Genomic DNA, 21,672 nt, shown 5'->3' on the forward strand with positions numbered 1-21,672 from the left:
GATTTATAATGTGCTTTACTTCTATGTAAGCAGAGTTAGAGTACTTTTAAGCACAGCTGAGGTACTTCAAAAGTACTCTAAGGGACTTGATATCAGGCTATGTAGATAGTAGGATGATAATAATTTAATTATTGTTCCATAAGTTTATTTATTTAGTTGTAGTACAATCTAATAAGATAAGAATCAGGCATGAAGTCCCTTCCTATCCACTCCTTGGTTTTTTAGATGTCTTTGAAAAACCATAGACATAGAATTGAAGCTACTTCCTGTGTGTTCCATTGAAACAATTTCTGCCATCTGGTACTGGAGAAAATGTATGCAGGAGGAATTCTTTACACTTAAATCTGTTTTTAAATCTCTCTACTAAACTTTGATTTATTTATTAGTTGTTTTTTTTATTGCAATCAAAAACTGCACAACCCTCTTGTCTTATTACTAGTATTTGGCTTTAACTAGATAGAACTTGATTTAAGGCATACATTTTTAGCTCTTCTGCTTGAGATCTTCTTGCTGGATGTCTCTACTCACTATTGGGGTTAACATTTTGATTGTGAGATTTCTTTCAAATTAAAGGTGAAATATACTTGATGTTCATAATAGTACTTATCAGGATTTTTAGAACTACTCTACACCAGTTCTCAAGTTTTCTGAAAATAATCAGAGTCCTCTAATGAAGAATTCCTCTAATGAAGAATCCTCTAATGACTACTAAAGCTGCTTCTTACTCACCTTCTAGATCACAGAAGGCATAAGAAGGCATAGAAATTTGTTTCTGAGGCAGTGTGGATATATACTGTTTTCTTTCAGTATGTTGAACTTAGCTTGCTTTAGTCGCAGAGGCAAAAAAAGATGCAAACCATTCTCAATAAGCTCCATTGTTTCAATAATGTTTGTGTAAGATTCACTGAAGAGTCAAATGATGCCGTAAGAAATACTTTGCTTTTCTAGGAACATTTATTTTCAATTTGTCTATGGAAATAGTTATTTGAACATTACTGCTGAGCTGTCGTTTGTTCAATCTGGAGTATCAGGATGCCAGAGCTTTTGAGCTAAGTCTGCTGCTTCTGAGCTGTGTGTGTGCATGACTTGCATGTTCTTGTAACAGGGTGACTTCACAAGGACTGGTGAAAGAAAGCTGGCAGGAGTAATGAAGGATGGAGTAAATTCTGCAAACAGATATTACCTGAATCGTTTCAGGGATGCTTATAGGCAAGCAGTCATAGGTAAGGATAAAACTTCAGTTGAGCTAGATTATTGTGCTTAAGTCTGTTCAGAATCATCTTGGCTTTATCTTTGACTGCTTTTTCTATGTGCCCCTGGTGTGTGTGTGTGTGTGTGTGTGTGTATGTATATATATGTATATATGTATATGTGTGTGTGTATATATACATATATATAAAAAACATTCATTTCTTTGCAGTAGACACCAAATGAAACAAGCATTTGGACATTAAACACAACTCAGTTCAATGGAATTATATGTAGGATAAATCACTATAGAATTGTTCCTAACTTAATTTTAGCGTTTATTCTCTTGTGACATCTCTTAGACAAAGGAAGGTTCAAATTTATGTGGGAAAGCTTTCGTAATTGTAGATACTTGAAAAGTGGTTAATTAATCTTTCTAACAGAATGTTGCCTGAATTGAGAACTCTGTAAGTATAATTTTGTCTTCTGTCAGCAAAAAAGGTTACAGCTCACTTTTTTTCAGAACCACTTGAGGAATTGACAAAGCAATTCACAGACTACTGTTGTATATTGCTGAACTGTTGGCAGCTTCTTATTGATATCTTGTGTTTTTAAATCTAGACTTGATGCAGGGTATCCCTGTAACAGAGGATCTCTACTCCATATTTACAAAAGAGAAAGAGCATGAAGCCCTGCACAAAGAGAATCTGAGAAGCCATCAGGAATTGATTAGTCAGCTGTTGCAGAGCTACATGAAACTGCTTTTACCAGATGATGAAAAATTCCATGGAGGATGGGCACTTATTGATTGTGACCCAAGGTTTGTTGAATGAACTGACCAAACATAACTCACCAGCTGCTATCACATCTTCTGTTAATTACTTCTGACAAGTTATATAACTCTGATAACTGGTATGTTTAAACAAATGCAGATGTTCAGCTGTGAACTACAGTTGAGTAGTTGTAAGAGTAAAGGTCTTACAAACATTGTGTTTTATCTCAGATGCCATAAAAATGGTGGGTGCTTGAGTTTTTTTTTTTTGAAAAATCATCTGGCTATATGTGGAAAATGTGGTAGGCGGGACTTTTAACTCCTCTTAGTTCCAGAAGGGGCTCTTTGATCTGTATTTCCTTACTGCTTTGTAGAGGAAGAATAACTTTACTTCAAAACCGTATTGGATCATGTTTAATTCTTGTGTAATAGATGAGTAGTAGGAAATCCTAGGTGGCTCTTCATGATGATAGTGAGCATAAATAAATTCTAATTTCATTGATAAGTCTCCTTATCAAGTTCAGAGTATGCTAAAGTATAATAAACAATGGTTAGATCTTCTGCAGGCTAAACTTTAACATCTAAAATAGCAAAGATGTGCATAGACTCATCACTTGGATTGCCTGAAATCTTTTTCTCTTAATCTGTTAGCATCTTAAGCGCTTGTGAGAGTTGATTTTTTTGGACCTGATACTGACCTACTGAGCTACTATATACCAGGTACAAGGGGTCATTGTAGAAGAAGGTCCCTGACACATGCTGTAGATTCATTACAGTTGTGAAAGGGAAAACCATTTATTTTTCTTTTTCTCCTCCCTCAGTCTCATTGATGCCACTCATAAAGATGTGGATGTTCTGCTGTTGCTTTCTAATTCTGCCTACTACGTGGCCTAGTAAGTTATCAGCTTCTCTTCCTTTGTGTAGTTTACTTTTACTAGCTTTGTTTCAAATTAGTAAGTTTTAAACTCCGATTCTTTTTCTAGTTACGATGATGAAGTTGACAAGGTGAATCAGTACCAAAGGCTAAGCCTTGAAGCACTGGAAAAAATAGAAATAGGTAAGAATACATAATGCATGTGTTTCTTGAATGCTCTTAACAACAGCTCGCCCAGTTAATGCATCTGTAGTCTGCTTTGAATAGAAACAGCAAGCCTCCACGTGTTGCATCCTGTGCAGTGCATCCTAGACATTTGCTCTCTTACTGATAAGACACTGGAGTTCTTTCACAATCTTGTCTTCTGGTCCTGCTTGTAACGGAAGCTTTGATCACTGGTAGGGCTCTAAAGCAACAACAAAAATGCAATCTCAAACTCTTCCAAAAAATACGTAAGCACCAAAACCAACACCATCAATTCATCAAACCAAAATGTCTCAAATGTCAGTAACAGATTAATCAAATTCTGTAATCAGTTACAGGTATGTGTATTTGGTGGACTTCTTTATTTGATCCAAATACAGCAGTTGTTTCTCAGTTGTTTTTTAGATCTGTTTCATAGCTTTTTAAAGTTTGTTCTTTTTTAGTAAGGTTTGATAAGGAACGTGCTATTTTGGAATTGTTTCATGTTGATTAACTTCCATTGTTGCCCCCCTTCCTCTGTTAATGAAGTTAAATCATCCATTACAGAACGCCTTGTGATTTTATCACCTCCTTGTTGTAACTCTCACTATGAATGTATAATTCCTAAGAACTCTTTGGAAAAGTCTGCCTCACTTGTGGATTTCCACAATACAGGAAACACCTTGATTTACCAATTAAAGTTGAAACAGCAAGATCAAATACCTTGCTAAAAACACATAACACCTCCAGCTGTTCAGTGATATAGGTACCTATAGTGCAGTGAAAAGTTGAAGTACTTGATTTAAATCGTGAAACTTATGTTACTGGTGAATACATAACTTTCTCTCTTTAATCTTCTCAGAAACATTTCCTAAGGCATAGGACGGAATAGATACAGAATTTTTCTCCTGAGAGGATGGCCTATAAGCAGGCAGGATTATAACACTGTGCATGAAGTCTAGTTGCTCTTTGAAAGTAATTGATAACTTAATTATTGTGGAAAACCTTTCATTTAAAATGCTATTTAAAGAAAACATGAAGCTGTTTTCTTACTTGTTTAGGTACAGTCTCCATAATACCTTTTCCATTATTCCATTCAAGGATGTTTCTAACTTTTGTTTTTAATCAGGGCCTGAGCCTACTCTCTTTGGCAAACCCAAGTTCTCATGCATGAGGCTACACTACAAGTACAAGGACACAAGTGGATATTTTCACACCCTTCGAGCTGTGGTACGCAACCCAGATGAAGATGGAAAAGGTTTGTTTCTTGTGTAAAAGCTCTGTGTGTGAAAGTGTACTAATTATACCAGCTTTCCCCTAGAAAACCTTTTCCACAGCTGTTAAAAGTTACCCACCATAAGTTATTTTAATATAACTAACTCTTCTACTAGGGGAAGTGGAAGAAAGCTGTATGTCCTGTGTGTACACTGAACTATTAGTGTTTTAACAGAGAAAAATAAGCTTCAGATATGGTTTTAAAGCAATACTTTCATCTAGAATGAAGACATCCAATTTTGGAGTAATGAAGATGTAGACATGAGGATAAAACAGACTTCATATTGGCTCCTAATGAGCATAAGAAATTGGTTTAGTTAGTGAAAGCAACATCTAGAAACGTTCTTGCTTCTTGTTTAACTAAATAAAAGACACGCTAATAGGGAAAACCATCACTCTTTACCTGGAGCACTGAATTTAGTCAAGAAGGATTTAGACTAAGTGTAATCATACGTGTTCCTTCTGCACATGTATCATGGCAGTGATTCATTTACCCCCAGTGCCCGGTACCTAGTGCTTAAGGAGTGTCTATTTCCTTAAGGTTATTTGTAAGCTTTTAATCAGTTGCGACTTGAGTGTAACTACTCTAAAGAATAGGGGAGGGAAAAAACCCAACCTTGATTAAGTTACAAAAAAAAAGTCTAATTTTAGATCTTGGGATGTGGAGATGTCAAGTTTTTAAATCTGACAGGCTGCTAATTGGATTTCAGACACCCTTCAGTGCATAGCAGAAATGCTGCGAATCACGAAGCAAGCAATGGGATTAGATGTGCCTATTATTGAGAAAAAGCTGGAGAGGTGAGTGCTTTAATCATGCAAATCTTTGTCCCAGTTTTGCTGTCCTCAGTGGCTAAGATTACAACAGCAAAATGTGTGATACCTAAAAGAAACAATCCTGCTTCTAGCAATTGTGCTAGATATTAATTTGTTATGGTGCTTTCAGTGGTTGCTATCTACAGATGCTTTCTTAAAAGTACAAACAAGAATACTATTTTGTACATTTGTGACTACATAGAATATTTGCTATCAAACGTAAGTGACATACTGCAAATTGGGTACTTCATGATTAGTCTGAATTTTAATTCGTAGCTGAACTTTGATGTCTATTTTACTAGTTCTGTAGTTAGGGGAAAAAAAAATTTTCTTAGATTAATTCCACTGAAATGTTAAACAAACACAGAGAGTGTTTTGGGTCTTGTGTGAAGAACGTTGATAGAAGATGAGGTGACATTTAACTCTTAAGAATGTCTTAGATTAGCGAACAGTGAGAGTTGGTGTTTTTAGAATTTACATTTCTTTATAAAGCAACAGAAATGGAAAAGAAAAATATTGCTAATGTCTTGTACACCAGAATGTAGTGATGCAAGTACTTAGTCTGAGTAAATGCGAAGTGTCCAAGGCTTTATTTTTGTTCTTACAAGAAATAAAGCTTCTATGGTCTAGAAACAGATAACACAAGAACTGTGGTATGAAGTTTTAAAAACAGAAATGAAGAATATAGTTTATTTCCCAAGACATACAGACTTCTGTGCCTAAGTTAATAGCCTGTTTTCTGAGGATCTAGAATCTGAACCACTGAACACCTGTGTATTAATCAGAATGGCACATAAGTTTTCATTTTTGCAAGCTCACTGAGAGAAATTGTTCTAAAGTACTTCTTTCAGATAATTTGTCTAATGAGATATAACCAACTTAAAAGTAATTGGTATCTCCAAATACTGGTGAGGTGTTAGAAATCATTTAAAAAGAACAGTGGAGTACAAATAAGAGGAAGGCTAATTGATATTTAACACATTTTACTAGTTCATTCCAGTTCAAACTGCATGAGCTAGAAAATGTTTTTTGCTTGACAGTTTACTGCTGTGCTGTACAACACATCAGAGCGTGCATCTCAGTAACTTTCTTATGCATCTGATTACTGGGCTATCATTTCAATTTCTGCTCAGCTGGAAAAAGAAGCAAGAAAATTTTGTTTACAGGCCCTAAATACTGATTTTTTTATTTTTATTTTTTCCTAAATCTCTATGATGCAATCAATATAAACAGAGTAGGAATTGTAAGGACACAGACATCAAATCTGTTTCATCTGAAACTAAAAATATTTGCATATTTTGGCCTTGTTTGGATTCCATTCTATCACACTCTTGTTTTTGATGTTTTTAATTTGATGAGCTTATATGGGTACAGTTTACGTATGGAAAAGAATGCAATTTGTAAAGTGCCAATCTCTATGGAAATAGACTGGAAAATGGTGAATACTTGGTGTTTATAGATGAAATTCTCTTAGCTAGACACTAGAGATTGGTTTTTCTTCCAGGAAGAGCAGCAAACCTCACGAAGACATCATTGGCATTCGCTCTCAGAACAGAGGGTCCCTGGCACAAGGCAAGAATTACTTACTCAGCAAGTTTTCATCTCTCAATCAAAAAGTGAAACAAACCAAATCCAACGTGAACATCAGCAATCTTCGGAAGTTAGGCAGCTTCACCAAACCTGAAGTGAAAGTTAATTTTTTAAAACCGAATTTGAAAGTTAATCTTTGGAAATCAGACAGTAGCCTTGAAACTTTAGAGAATCCAGCAGTAGATACTAAAGTCCATGCTGAATCTGATACAGAAATGTCAGATAATGATTCTTTCCACTCAGATGATTTTCTGACAAATTCTAAATCTGATGAGGACAACCAGTTAACTGACTCTCTAGAGAACATAGGGCAGATAGATTATGTGCTGCCTAGTTGTGGTATCATTGCCTCAGCTCCACGGCTGGGCAGTCGGTCCCAGTCTGTAAGCAGCACTGATATGAACATCAGCATTCATGTTCCATCTGAGATTCATGTCACTCAAGCTAACCAGTCTGACTGTGAAGATGTCCCCGTACCTTCTGCTGACAGTGCAGAGATGGAATTTGCTAAACCTATTGATGTGTACTGCCAGAGGTTTGTACAGGATGCTCAAAACAAAATGTCAGATGCTTTGGAGGCAGAGACTTGCTCTCAAGAGCCACATCACATAATAAATGAAACCAGCAATAATACGTGTAAGAAAGCAGAAAACAAGACTGAAACTATCACAGGCATTCCTTCCAGGCCATCCAAGCTGGATGTACAATCTTCTGAGCCAAATCCTCAGCTCTTAGCTGTTGATGGGACCGACTTTACTAAATCTCACAGAAGCCCAGGATCTGCTTCTGCTATCTCTGAGACAGGACTCCACACAACTCCTTCTCCAGCTGACGGTAGCAGCAGCAGAGCTGTATCTCCTTTTGCTAAAATTCGCAGTTCCATGGTCCAGGTTGCTAACATCACACAAGCAGGATTGACTCAAGGAATTAATTTTGCTGTGGCAAAGGTCCAGAAGAGCCCTGCAGAATCAGAAGCTCTAAATGAAATCAAACAAAAAGAACTGAAAGAAATGTTTACACAATGTCAGACACGAATAATTCAAATTTAGTTGTTAATGAAGTGTTCTTGTTGTGGCTTTTAATATACCAGTACTTAAAAAAAAAAAACAAAAAAACAACAACCCTAAAAAAAAACTTTCAAAAACCCAAGAACCCTATATTGGAGTTCACTGTAGCATTAACTGCTAATGAATAATGGGATCAAAAATATGGATTACTTGTTTACAATAAGTGCAAGGGATGCAAATGAATTTGGTTCTGGCTTCAGAATTTCCTTAGGCAGCTGAGACAAAAGAAGGGTAAATCATGTTTGAACAGGTAGTTTAGACACTGGGACTTAGTAAGCATGCTGTTTATCTTAAATCTGTTGCACAGGTGTTTGTTTTTTTTTGGGATTAATTTTGTAGCTCTTCTGACTTATGTAGAGAATATTTATACTAAAATGGTTGTTATACTGCACTTCTGTGACTTTACTTACCTTGCACTGCACCAGCAAAATAACTTCTTAATGGTAGATTACATGTTATTTATTTTTGGACTAGTATTTTTACTTGTTTCCATTGAAGTTTTAGATGCAATTTTCTATGAATTGTGCCTCTACAATGAGAAATGTGCTTTTTTTTTTTTTGTATTTAATTACTTTAATCAGCAATTAAGACTTCTTGCTGTTCTTTTCTTTCCACACTACCTGGGCCTCTTTCAGTAAAGATATGATATCCTGATACAATCTGAAATATCCACAATCCTGCAGTGCAACTTTATCTTGTAGATCTGAGGTAAAGGGAAGTGAGGCAAATGCTCTTTTTTTTTTTTCTTCTAGATTAAAGCTGCTCTATACCCTTTATCCAAATTCTAGATAGTGGCAATATGCTCAAATTTTGAGTTAGTGTAACACAAGACCAGCCAGATACCTGAACTTCAAGCATTGTGACCCACCCCATGCTGTCACTTTCCTAGTATATTCTAACTGTCCAGATGAAAAGATCTAACTTCTAAAACAGAAGGCAAGTGTTTCATAAAGTCAATGTTGACATCAGAGCATAGTTGTCTTTTATCTAATCAAAACCAAATTCATTACCAGCTCAAGCTTTGCGTACTTGCAGAATAAGGCTAACCTTCCACTCATGCTGGGAACCAGGTTTAAAAAAAAAACAAACAGCACATGTATGTGTCAAAAGATTATTCTCTTCCAGAAATGCCTTGCACTGCCATCCTAGTGTAGGACATTACCCAAAAGCAGATGTCGCTATGCTGTGGTTCGTAACTCTACCTACTCTAACCACTGTTATAGAGCCAGTGCCTCTCTGTTCTAGTACATGTACTGTAGATAGGCTGCACGTGGTGTTTTTAAAAATAGTGTCATGGGTAGGCTAGTACAGTGTCTTAGGACTTGTTTATCTGAGATCATTGTCTAATCTTCATCTAAACTCAATTGTCTGAAACTTTATTTATTTGTTTTACTGAAGTGATGTGGTTTGGGTTTGGGATTTTTTTTTGAGTGTCTATACTTGTGGCTCTATTTAAAATTAAACTACTGCTGTATTTTAATGTAAGCAACATATATGAGATATTTTAATAAAAAAATAGAACCAAAAGATGCTTCCTGGCATGTTGTCAAGGTATATGCTACTATATAAGCCTGGAATTTTAAGTTTCAAAGGAGGGGGTAGGTTGCTTTGACCCTTTATTTGGCAGAGACCTTTTATCATTTTCTCCTGGAGTTGCAGTGCTAGAACATTAGCTTGAAGGGAAAAAGTCATAGATACGTCCATAAAGATGCTCCTAAAAAACTGTTGAAGACAAGACACGGTACTTGCATAGCTTCTAGGGGAGGGAGAATTCCCACATAGCTGTAGTAGCTGGAAGAAATTGTCATTATTTTGGTAGGAAAGGGAAACTGACCTATACAAATATTTGCATTCATACAAGCACAGAGGGGCTGGAGAGGACCTTAAAGCTCATCTGCTTCCACCACCCTTACTTGGGGCTGGCTGCCACCCACCATCCAGCCTGGCCTTGACCGCTTTCAGAATCTGTCAATTAACGTGTGATAAACATTAACATACTCTTAATGCTTGAAATAGCTTTCAGTTTCAAGGAGGCCTGATATTAAGGCAGAGGGAAGAGCATGTCTGAAAGTGGTAAGACTAACTCACCTCATCTTGGCTAGCCTTCTAAATGCTTTGCAAACAGGAAAAGGAAGCTACAAAGCATCTCATTGCAACTGTACAGCCAAAACAGGGTTTCTCCATGCTCCCTCCATATATTTCATCATGGAGTGAGGAGCACTCTCAAGTGTACATACCACACACCCACCCTTACATTTCACTAGTTGCTGTTGTCAAAGTTATCTAGCAGCTTCAGAAAGTATAGGAAGCAGCAGTGTGACACTGCACATTGGAGCTCACTTCTTTCTATAAGCTGTCTTATTTTCTTGAAGAGACAGTACCGTAACAAAATCGTCATTAAGAAAGCATTTACAGGCTGTATTTTTGTACTTTTCCCCAGAGTGGAGCCAGGTTTTAGATAAACACATCTTTAAGCTGAAAAAACAATATTGGCTGAAGTCAAAAAGTGTATAAAAAAAAACTTTTTTATAATTGAGTACCATTAAGTTGCAGACAAAAAAAAAAACAATTTCAAGTTGCTTCTGCTGTGCAGCTACACCATTGTGCTTGGAACAGAAAATGCAATCAACTAGCAGCTTCTTGTTAACACTGTCTCCTTCAAAAAGTAAGGTGGCTTAGGCTTAATGTAAAGTTCACAAAAGAATATTTAGTCTTATCTAGAATTAACTCTGATTCATATACTTTAAGTTCTCCATGGGAAAGAAGCCCTACCCTTGTACCATCTTTATGGATTACTCCATATTAGTTCAGTATTTGACTCAAACCACTCTTGTTCCACCAGTTCTGCAAGTCATATTAGGGCAGGGGGGATTCTTGTGACCATCAGTGCAAACTGTACAGTATTAAGATGGAGACCATTCTTAACACTTAATTGATATTATTCATACAAACCACTGCATTACTAATAATGTAGATAGTAAGATGTGGCTTATATGAGTACATAAATATCAGTTGTCCCTGTTATTCTGAAATAGCTTGAAGTGTACAGCTCATTAGAGGGACTTGTAGGTTAGTGAGAGTTGTCTTTAAGTACAATAAGGATTAATTTCATACTGGAATCTTAGATAATTTTAAATTGATTCTTCATACTGCACTATAATCGGTATTATTCTGCTGCTCAGAGGGCAACAACACACCTTGCAGAGCCCTGGCTGCCTAAAGTCCAAAGTTAAACTTACAGAAACTGCTCAGCAGCAGCCTCTGGTCCTCCAACTTACACAGCTAAAGAATTATACCATACTTATTCCCAAGCAGACTCCACCCCTGCTATAAGGGCAACAGGTTACATTTTCCTATTGTTAAAGGAAATGAATTTACACAAATTCAGTATTAAACTTTAATATCAAATCATTTGCTCAGTGTTACCAATTCTCAATTACAAAACAGGCTCCAAAAAAATTTCATAAAATATGTTTAGCTGGCTGAACAGAGATAGTGTGTTCAGATTGCAAGGGTAAATATCCATAATATCTTGGTATAAATTATCTACAAAAAAACTGGTATAAACAATATCCCAATCTTAGTATGGGTTCCATCTAGGATTAGACAAATTTTTATCATGACATCCACAAAACATTAAAGTTCATTTCCATTAACACACTTTTGCTGCTGAAGTCTGGCTTTACGCAGTGCCTCCAGTTGTTTTGCTCTCAGCCACCTCTCTCTTGACAGTGTCGTCTGCCCCGCGCTGAGAGACAGGAACCTGGATGAGCAGAAACAGCAGTTAAGGAAGAACTTGATGATTTCACACGTGGTAACCTAATGCAGCTTAAAAACAATTGTCAGTATCTTAGAAACTGGAAAGCAGAGGATGAACTCTACCTGGTTAAGAAACTGACAGAAACAAAGGAAAAAGATTCCTCACACACCTGCCTTAAAGTGCCAGCATTAAATGAGTTTGGAGAGAAGACTTTGTAGCAAACTGGAGCCAAACTAAGAGCACTACCCACCTTGCTACAAGCAGAGTTCTGTGCAGGTCATCAGCAGTTATGCTCTCGGGGTCATTCTTGCGCATCTCTACAAAGTCTTCTTCAACTGCCTATAAAGAGTACAGCAAACAAGTGGCAACAAAGGAGGTTCAGTATTCAAACACCATAACTATCCTTAGACTACAGGAGAAACGTCAGGAAATCAGCTTGGATAAAAATAGGCTTGCTCATCTTTGAATATAATTATTTTCAAAATGAGTTTTTGCAAGCAGGATGTGTATGAACTCTATCCACTGAAGCACTCGTGAGTACAAACCCTTGAAGGCACACATATCCATGACAATAAAATGCTTCTTTATTAAAGAACTTCCAACAATCACTGCCTGGGAGAGAAATGAGCAAGTACAGTAACATATTGAGGCACTTTCTATCTGAAGATGGAGTTGAAAAATCAACTAGTGAAATCTTCCATACCTTCGTCACTTCATCAGATATGCTATAATCCAGCAGTCTCAGTAAACTTAGGTAAATTCGAAATTTGTTCAACACAGAAGGGAGCACTGCAGTTAGGAGGCTGTTCACATACTCCTCCATGTTTGGTGGAATTATCTGTGGTTGTAACTGGACTTGACAATCTGACTGAAAAATAAAATTACACATCATCCCTTTTCATATGTTTTTTCTACTCCAAGATTTAACCTCCAAGGCAAAAGTCTCAGAATTTAGGCAAGACAATTCCTTCTTTAAATAATTAACAATTCCCTTTGTGAAATCCAGCATGAAGTTTTTATTCAATAAGTCAGTTACCCTTTGAGACAAATGCACAGTTTCTCAGTTTATAAAGCTGGTATGCAAGTGGTCAGAGACACGTAACATGAGGCTACTCTGTTTTTCAAGGGGCAATGCCAGGCAAACTGCTCTTTATTCATACACCCAACCCCTCTTGAAGCTGTTTTACAATAAAGCTTTGAGAGTAGTGGTCTATCTGCAGGCTCTACCCAATGTTGCAATGCCCTAACTTCAGTCACTATCTTGCCATCAGTATTCAACCAAGAAGCAAGAAAGGTGACTCTCTTACATGCATCACTGCTCATAAGATAGTCTTCCTGTCTTCATTTGTATCTTCGCTTGTCCCTGGAACAGCGTGCTCACTGTTTTTAAGTAGCTACTAGCAGTAATTATTCCCCAAATTCAAAAAGATCTTGCCATACCGGTAGGAGCGATCGGCCCTCTGAGGTGATAAGAACGTTAATATTGCATGGGAATTCCATCTGGTGGTAACTGAAGTCATAATCCACTTTCTGCCAAGTTATCAGATTACCCAATGCTTTTACATTCTGCACACCTAGAAGAGCAAGAAAAATTCTGACAGCTTTGACTCTGTTTTTTCAAACTGATTTAAATACTGAGCAGTATTTCATTGTTAGATGCTGTGGTTTGTTGTTTTGATTTTTGGAAACTAATAAGGAAAAGAATTTTAACAGTTTAAATATTTTCTTCACTAAAGTTTTGTTGTTTGAGTAAAGCCAGTTTAACAGCCTCCCCTCCCCCCAAAAATACATGCAAAGGCTCAAAGCAAATAAATAATTTCCACTAGTAATAATTTAAAAAGAAGTTATGTTTTTCAGTAGTATCTGCCCCAAATCTCAGCCTGGCTAATTCTGCCAAACTTTGAGCTGCAATGGGACAGAGCACCAGTCATTCATTAAGGAGGCCCAGAAGTCTTGCAGCATCACACAGTTCAGGTAATGCGTAAAGGTAGCATTGTTCTTTTAAAATAGTCACTTCCAGTGACATTAGTCTTTCCTCAAAACATCATATACAGCCATATTATACATTCTCCAATTATTGAGCTTCTAGAAGGTACCACAATTCCTCTTTTATGTAGGTTATTACTTACAGCTCTGTAGAAAGCACACTGTGCAACACTGCATCAGCTTAAATGACAGAACCATCCATTTTTTCTATGAAACAATAGCTAATTTTCTATGCCCCACATTTAAGTCAAGTTTCATGGGATGGTTTTCATATATGCAGTAAGTGTATAAAAGCATAAGGCAGTGTATGCTCTCCCCACACCTTTGCCTCACAGAAAAGCCAAACCATTGTAATGGTTCAGAGGTGGCGAGGTCTGAAGACTCATTCAAACCAGCAGCCTCTTCCATCAAGCATGAGACACACTGCCCAGAGCACTCTATGACACAATCATACCAAACGAGGTACCGTTTTGTTTCACTACAGGTCACCTGAGGTCTGGGACAGATAGTACTCCTTAATAAAGGGATTCTTGGGGGAAAAAAAAAAGTAGGTGTAGGACTTTTCATTGTAGAGCTACTCGTTCTGAATCAATGCAAGTACTTTTGAGCAAAACAGCAGAAACTTCCAGTAAGCAAAACCAAGAGATCGTGCATTAAGTTGTCTGGAAAGGCAGCAGAACTAGCAGCATTCTACTTCAAGCAATGAAATAGACTATGGAAACCACCAACTGTTTTGTAACAGAAACTTGTCTCTGGGACACAATTAGCACCGCTGTCTTTAAATATATACACATATAAAAAAAAAAAATTACCTTTTGTGTCAAGCTGTCCTTGCTCAAGCTGAGTCTCATCTATGACAAGGGAAGTGTTGCTGGCGAGCTGCAGTATTCCACTGACCAAGCGATTAGCTGTGTAGTCTTTGCGTGGGATAAATCGTGAATGGTTCATGGTTTCAATCGTCATTTGTAGGCGATAGGACTGCAATGAGAAAAGAAACTCATTGCACATCTCCTCTCCTCTCACCTCCCTAGTAAGTAATTTTTTCTTTAGCAGGAGCTGCAACTGTGAACCTCCACAGGAAGTAAAATAAAACTTGCTGCCATAATACAGAACACATTTTATTCCAAACGTCCAAATACTAAAGGCTTAAGAAATGTTGAAAAGGTAGATGCATCTGTCTGACAGTTTAATACATACGAGGATAGGACCTGTTTCCACATTCACCTTATACAACTAGGATAATACAGGCTTCAACTGGAAGGGAGCCTTTTTTTTTTTTTTACCTGCCCCTTAGATGGAGATCAGCAACTTTATTTAATAAGTTACAGTCTATTTCTTTTGGCCAATTACCCCAACATTTATGACTAAAAACACTGCAACACTGTGATGCTATTCTTACAGCTGGGACGAGCTGCTGGATGATGCGGTAGATGTGCTCTGTGAAGATGCTGTTCCTTGGACATCCACTCAAGTTGACTGTGAATTTTCCCAGAGGAAGCACATCTCGTCTCGCATAACTAAATCAAAAAAGAAACATGGTCAGGGAAGTATCTGATTAACAGAGTGATCAGAGATACTTCTCAAACTGAGCAATCCCTCTTATCAAACTGAGTGATATCTGTGATCAATCTCTATAGCTAGCAGGATTTCAGTACTGATATATACATAAATAATAATCTAATTTTTGCTCCTTCTCCAGTGTCCATGGAGCTAAATGAGGCTGAACTCTGCTTTGGAAGGCTTTGCAGCATTGCACAAAAGCAGTACCTTTACAGTGCTTGTGATATGTTATGTTTTCCTTCTGCTCTACTGCAAATACTCTGTGCTTTCTCTTTCTTATTGCTCAATTTCCCTACTTACTACGCTTGTTCATTTCCTTTACCTGCCCTCAGCTTTCCTCTCCCTTTTCTTACTGTACGTCTTCTGCCAGTTCTTGACAAACTTCAAATTTTTTTGTGATAAGAGGAAAAAAACTAGCGTGTGATCCAAACGTCAGAGTGTTCACAGCCAGAAAGAACAGTGTGTACACTGTACTGATATTGTACCTCTGTTTTCAACTTTTATCTAGGAGATTTTTTTCCCAGCTCTCAAAGCAACGCTGAAAGGATGAAACTGGTCTTTGAACAAAACCTTCTGGTATTGCAGAGAATGAAACCTGCTAATACTGCCTACTACGACAGGACAACTATCTGGACTAAGTACTGCTCGAATAAGTAGTTTCTGCTGTTCATTTACAGAATGGTGAAGAACCCCCAAAAAGAAATGTCTTTTAAAAGACGAACACGGAAATTCTCAACAAACATCCAAATACTTACACTGTAGAGATGAGATGCAATATAAGGTACTCAGCAGCTAAACTGTCTCCCAAGAGGGCATGTGTGAGGAACCCAAGCAACTCTGCTCTAACTGGTGACAGCTCAGACATGAAATTAGACACAACTGATAAAAGAGCAGAAGACAACAATGTCAGAAAATGGGCAGTTCTTCACCCCCTCCTTTTCTTCACATAAAGCTTGTTTTCCATTACAGTCAGATGGAGAAAAGTGGTTACTCCAAGACAGAAAAATAAACATTCATTTATTTACCCACAAAGCAATTACTGGCTCTGGGAAACTTCAGTTGCACAGCATTTCCTTTGAAATACTTTTTTTTTTTAATTAAATTAAATAAAGTTATAAATGCAAATAATACATTTGCAGAAGTCTGTAATGCTTGGAGTCAAATTTCTGAGATATATAGCATAGTGATACCAAATGAGAAACAAAAAAAAATCCCTTGAGCAGAGCTCAAAACAACCAATACAACGTATGCAGGGAAGGGATGAAGAACAACAATTAGATGTTTAAGTGCAGGAATTACCAACAAGAAAACAAATAGATCAGCCACAAAGAATGGCAAAGTTACTTAAAACCAGAACTGTTTTTTCTTATTCTCACAGCATTATGATTCCTTATGTTGCACATATGTTTACTTACACTGCAGTATTAATTTGGAAATATAGTTTTCCAGCAATTCATTACTGCATTTGAAAGCAAATGGAATCTTACAGCCGAACAGCTTGGTAAAGTCTTTGAGGTTGTAGATGCTAAGTATGTTTCATGTAACTCACATTTAGCTCAGAAAAAGCAATACATAAGTATCACATAAATACAAACTCTCGTGTTTTGAGCTGCCTGTGGCATTGAATGGCTCTTCCACTTTCACAAAATTTAAATACAAATCTTACACTGATGCATTTGTCTCGAGCAAAGAAATACTTGTCCACGTGTACCAGCAAACGGCACATTTACAGGTGTGTAGAGTGAAGTGTACTCACAGGTTTTACTCTCTTCTTCATTAAGGCAAGCAGGCAGTAATGGATTAAGATGTTGCAATTTATGTGCCAAAATCACATGGATTCTGGGGACTAATGAGGATGGAGGACTGTGAACTCTCTGCTCTTCTGCTGTGTCCATGCACTCCATAGGATCGAGGGTTGAGCTATCCCTAGGAAAGGGCACAAGCAGACTTGAAAATACTCCAAACATTTTTCTCCACCTGAGCACAAGCCGTTGGAACCACGGCATGAACACAGCATGTCTGTTCCCAGCATTTATTCCCAACACTTGGTAACTTCTGTATTCCAACTATAGGAACTGTCTTCAGGGTTTTTATGAACATCAAATACAAAAATCACAATTTATTACCAATGACATAGAAACACCAAAGCATGCTTAATAAAGGAAGTTGGATTCTATTAGTGTCAGAAGGATAATGGATTCTTACATTCCTGGGGAAAAAAAAAACACCTAAAACAGACCACATTTATTATTTGCTGCATCACTTAATAGGGTGCAACTTCACATCAAGTGTTACACACTGTTCTATCCAGCAAATATGAATATTATATATATCCAGAAACTTTACAGAAAATATGTATGACTTTGTTGTTGTTTTCTGCCAGGCACTGCCAATGAGAGCTTCAAGGCAGTCCCATAACAGCTGTATTGGTGGCTGAGAGAAAAAAATCTGAGCGTACTTCAACTGTAGCTTGCATGTGTTACCTCTTAATTTAGAGTTCAGTTATACAAGGTTTGTCTTCTCAGTGGTGCCCTACAAAATCCCTTCCAGGCCATTTTCATTTGTTATGTACAAACTAAAATCTAAAGGTGACTGTATAATATGATGGCAAGGATTGGTACAAATTTGATGAACTTTTACTAGACTTAAAAGCTGAAAGGCTTCATTACTTCAAGGCCTCTCCAACAACCCTCTGTCTCTTTATATAAAAAAAAAAATCTTTTGTTTAGACTCTGCATTCAAGATGTTGCTAAATGCCACCACGTTGTTTATTTGTGATAGAATGACATGCAGAAAACAAATAAATAACTGTATGACACCAACTGATCTGTCAGTGCAGGATTAGCTTTCTGTCAGACAGATGATAGCCAAAAGCAGCTGACCAGGCTGAGTTACTTTTAAGAAGCTGGCACTATAAAGGACTCATACTGCACTCTTGATATTGGATTTATTAACAGGATAAACAAAGTTACTAACATAAATAATTTATTTGTAGCACAACTGCTCAAGGCATTAGTAGTATCTGTGTTAGATTAGTCATTAAGATTATTTTTAAAATTGATTTGTTTATAACTACATTTTTTCAAGCAAGTAAACATAGAACAGAAGGTGAAACCAGAAACTTCAGAAGTATAATATAATACACCTTAATTAGCAGAAAATAAACCCAACCCTATTTACAATCACTTTAGTCACTTTCACCTTCTATGAAGACACAAATTTTGAAGTATTCTACAGTTCACAAGAGTATTAACTATAGTATATTTTATCATTTTAAAGCCTACTCAAAAACTGCTCCCTATTTATTCACTATTCATTCAGCCACTGATATTTTAATAGGCGTGAAAGTGTACAGAACTTAGCTACAGAAATAGTTTCTGCTTTAAAGACTGTGTAACAACGTAGAAAAACATGCATAATGAACCCAAGTCCATGGATGCTTCAGAGTATAATGGATTTTAGTTTACAGGACTGTGAATTTAATGCTTTCCATATCAAGCTTTTAGGTTACAACTGAAGAGATGAATATTATGTATTCACACACTTCCCTGTCTATGTTAAAGGGACAAACAAAAATAATTGGCATATTAACATAAATGTACTTCACTTCAGAACCACATGCTACCCAAGCCTTACCTCTCTTCATTGTTCACTATACTCAGCACTGGATCCACAGACAAAATACCATACACCTCCAGAACATCATTGACTTTGAAGGTATCCCAGCTCTCATACACCTGTCCGAGAGAAGGAAGTAGTGTTAAAAGTTTCATAGACAACATAGAATCAAAGACCAGATTCAAGCACAATACAGAGATCTGCTGTGTTGTTTTTTCTTTTCCTCATCACAAATTTCTGCTTAAGAGGGCAAATCCTAGAAGCAAGTATCCAGAAGCCAGTTTCTGCGAGACATTTGAGCAGTTAGTAACGGACTTTTCCCCCTGCCATTTCAGACTGTCTGCCTTATAACTGTGCTCATCATCTCTCTACTTTTCTTACCTTTACAAGACATGCTGGTCCTTTCTCCCCTGGCAATGGAAAATTTAAGTCAAGAGGAGGTGAACAGTTGGGAGAAATGAGATGATGACCTGCAGAAGCTTCAGTTTCTAGTCTTTTTGGCTCCCCACATCCATGACTATCACCTCCACTGCCTGAAAGCAAAGGATTCATACACTCCTTAATAGAAGAGCAAAGTAAACAACTCACTGCATCAAGCAGTGAGCAGAACATAGAATTACACTAATTTAACAAGCAGCCAAACAAAAAAAAGAGCATTTGTCAAAGGATATTCTGACTCAAAATAGCAAAGTATCACAAACATATTTTACATTACCAAGATAAACAGGTGAGTGGGTAAAATGTGTGTGTCTTAAAAACTCCAAACATGTCCAAACTACCTCAGTTTCAACATGTGATGCTTCAACCACATCAACTAATTGCTTCTAAATTGTACAGGTCTGCAAAGGCAATATATTTCTGCAGATCAAGTTTATAAAACAGATAATCCCAGAGGTGAGAATATACATCAACAAAGCAGGTCGCATTAATCATCTTTAGATTTTCAGCAGTAAAGAAACATTATGAAAACCTACTCTGCAATTCATCCATCTAAATACAAAAACCTAAAATGCAGCAAGTGAACCTCATGACCACGTAACACCATTCTTTAGAAATACAATATTTTTTGTAGCAAAGCAGCACCCAATTAAGATGCAGTCCAGTCTCAATTTAAACAGTAACATCCAAAGCAAGAGAGAAAAGAAATGAATTTTCTCAAGATTACCATGAAACATGCTTTACAGTTAGAAATTAAAAGAGAACTCCTAGAAAAGGCAGCATACAAGTTCTGCTGAACAAAATATTTATTTTAGGAATTATTAACTGTGGGAATTAAAACCAACAAGTCATAGAACAATGCCCAACAGCATAAGCTCTCCCACACTACTTAAGCCACTGATGACGTCTACAAAAACACCAAGTTGGTTATGAGAGGCTGCATTAACACTGCTGATTCAAACAATTGCAAATACTTCGATTTCTAAAAGCTGAATTTCTGCAAAGCCTGACAAAATGCCTTAACTCTAGTCATCAGTAATGACCCTTACCCATGTGTTGCTCTTTCTGTTTAGATGGATGTTGTTCCATGTCCTCATCTTCCTCATAGCTCCTCTTGTGGCGACTTGGTGTGTAGGATGTTGAAGGACTGACTCGAGCTTGGCTGGCACTGATATACGCGTAAAATTGAGGATTAAGGACAACACCACACTCAGCTAAGAAAAATTCAGGGAAAGTAAGCTCTGCTAACCTGATGTCATCTCCTATTTTGAACAAAGTATTAGAAGCTTCTTCAGGCCCAGGCAACATGCTGGTTGTCAAAGCAAGACTACCTGATACAGTTATTAGGATTACTTAGAAAAGCAATACATAGAAAATGCTGACATACTTGTAAGATGCCAGCTGTGCTGCAGGTATAAATGAGTTTTGCAACATCTAATATACTGGTGTTTTCATTAGCACGTGATGTACAAATGTTGAAATGACTTTCAGGCATTTTCACACTAGTCAGGTTCACCTGAAATTTCCACTGCTGCAAGATTTTGACATGAGCATTCCCCCAAATTAATTCCTAGCAATCACCTATTCACCAAAAAACAAACAAACAAAAAAAACCCCACCAAAAACCCACCATAATCAAGCACTACTGGCATTTTCTGCCAATGACAAGCAGTTTTCTTAAATTCTGAATTCAAAATGTGAATTATCAAGTCAGATTTACCAAATTCTCATCATATCCACTCCAAGAAGTACTGTCTAACATGCTGCAAGTGTTTCTACAGGTGCTTCTGTCACTCTTACTATGTAGCAATGTCTTGGTTTCACCAGAAAACATCAATGAATGCCCAGAGCTCAAGTTAAGTCTCCCATTTTCTAAAGATACACAGATATAAATTATCAGCAATTTTCAAGAGCCTTCCAATCATTACCTGTCCTGATTCACTTAAAGTGAAAAAACAAAACCACAACCCCAAAACTAAAACATTACATAAATTTGTCTCCTTACAGCTAATGAATTAATTGGTGATAATGTTTGCATAGCACAGCACTAGCTCAGAGAAAAAAAGATATTTCTTTCACCCAGGCTGATTCACCAGGCACTGGAACGCAGTAGAATGTCTGTCTTTCCAAGGTGACTGTTTGTGAGGAGTTCATATCAATTTCCTGCTGTGGCTAGAATGCCAATAGAAATAACAACATTAAAAACCCAATTAGTGACTTTTCCGTTTAAAACTAAATATTCACATATTCAGCTACTTAGCCAGAACTCACAACATGCCTGATTACATATTATGAAACAATGAATCTAAACAGTCTGAAATGCTTTCTGTCCCACCCCACCCAGTAAAGCAAATGTTAATTAAAACAGAATTGACTTGAACTTTGCTGTAGTTCGAAAGCAGACAAGCAATTAGGAATACTCTGCTGTCCCAATCTGAGATTAACTTTCAGTTTTTAAAAAAAACTTATCTCCAGGAGCCCACTGTGAGCACCAAATTTCACTGAACTTATAAATCATATCTTTCCAACTAATACTTCATCCCAAAAT

At 37.0% G+C, this 21,672-nt stretch overlaps 2 protein-coding genes across 2 annotated transcripts in view; one reads left to right on the forward strand and one right to left on the reverse strand.

Annotated features, from left to right (window-relative positions):
* INPP5F (inositol polyphosphate-5-phosphatase F) overlaps window positions 1–9,289 on the forward strand; it is a 37,645-nt gene extending 28,356 nt beyond the window's left edge. The window contains exons 14-20 of the mRNA XM_085229599.1: window positions 1,106–1,223; window positions 1,810–2,008; window positions 2,782–2,853; window positions 2,944–3,017; window positions 4,147–4,275; window positions 5,003–5,090; window positions 6,610–9,289. Coding sequence (XP_085085725.1) covers window positions 1,106–1,223; window positions 1,810–2,008; window positions 2,782–2,853; window positions 2,944–3,017; window positions 4,147–4,275; window positions 5,003–5,090; window positions 6,610–7,744 — 1,815 coding nt within the window. The 3' untranslated portion in view covers window positions 7,745–9,289. The remainder of the gene's footprint in view (window positions 1–1,105; window positions 1,224–1,809; window positions 2,009–2,781; window positions 2,854–2,943; window positions 3,018–4,146; window positions 4,276–5,002; window positions 5,091–6,609) is intronic.
* Window positions 9,290–11,398: 2,109 nt separating this feature from the next.
* On the reverse strand, window positions 11,399–20,432 carry MCMBP (minichromosome maintenance complex binding protein). The gene is made up of 9 exons (XM_085229614.1): window positions 20,174–20,432; window positions 19,068–19,219; window positions 18,705–18,805; window positions 14,908–15,025; window positions 14,321–14,486; window positions 12,963–13,096; window positions 12,226–12,390; window positions 11,773–11,861; window positions 11,399–11,525 (listed from the first exon to the last, which is right to left on the reverse strand). The coding sequence occupies exons 1-9, from the start codon at window positions 20,430–20,432 to the stop codon at window positions 11,399–11,401; spliced, it is 1,311 nt and encodes a 436-aa protein (XP_085085740.1).
* Between the last annotated feature and the right edge of the window lie 1,240 nt (window positions 20,433–21,672).

The sequence above is a fragment of the Meleagris gallopavo genome, chromosome 8 (assembly GCF_905368555.1).
Source record: "Meleagris gallopavo chromosome 8, MGAL_WU_HG_1.1, whole genome shotgun sequence".
Taxonomy (NCBI): domain Eukaryota; kingdom Metazoa; phylum Chordata; class Aves; order Galliformes; family Phasianidae; genus Meleagris; species Meleagris gallopavo.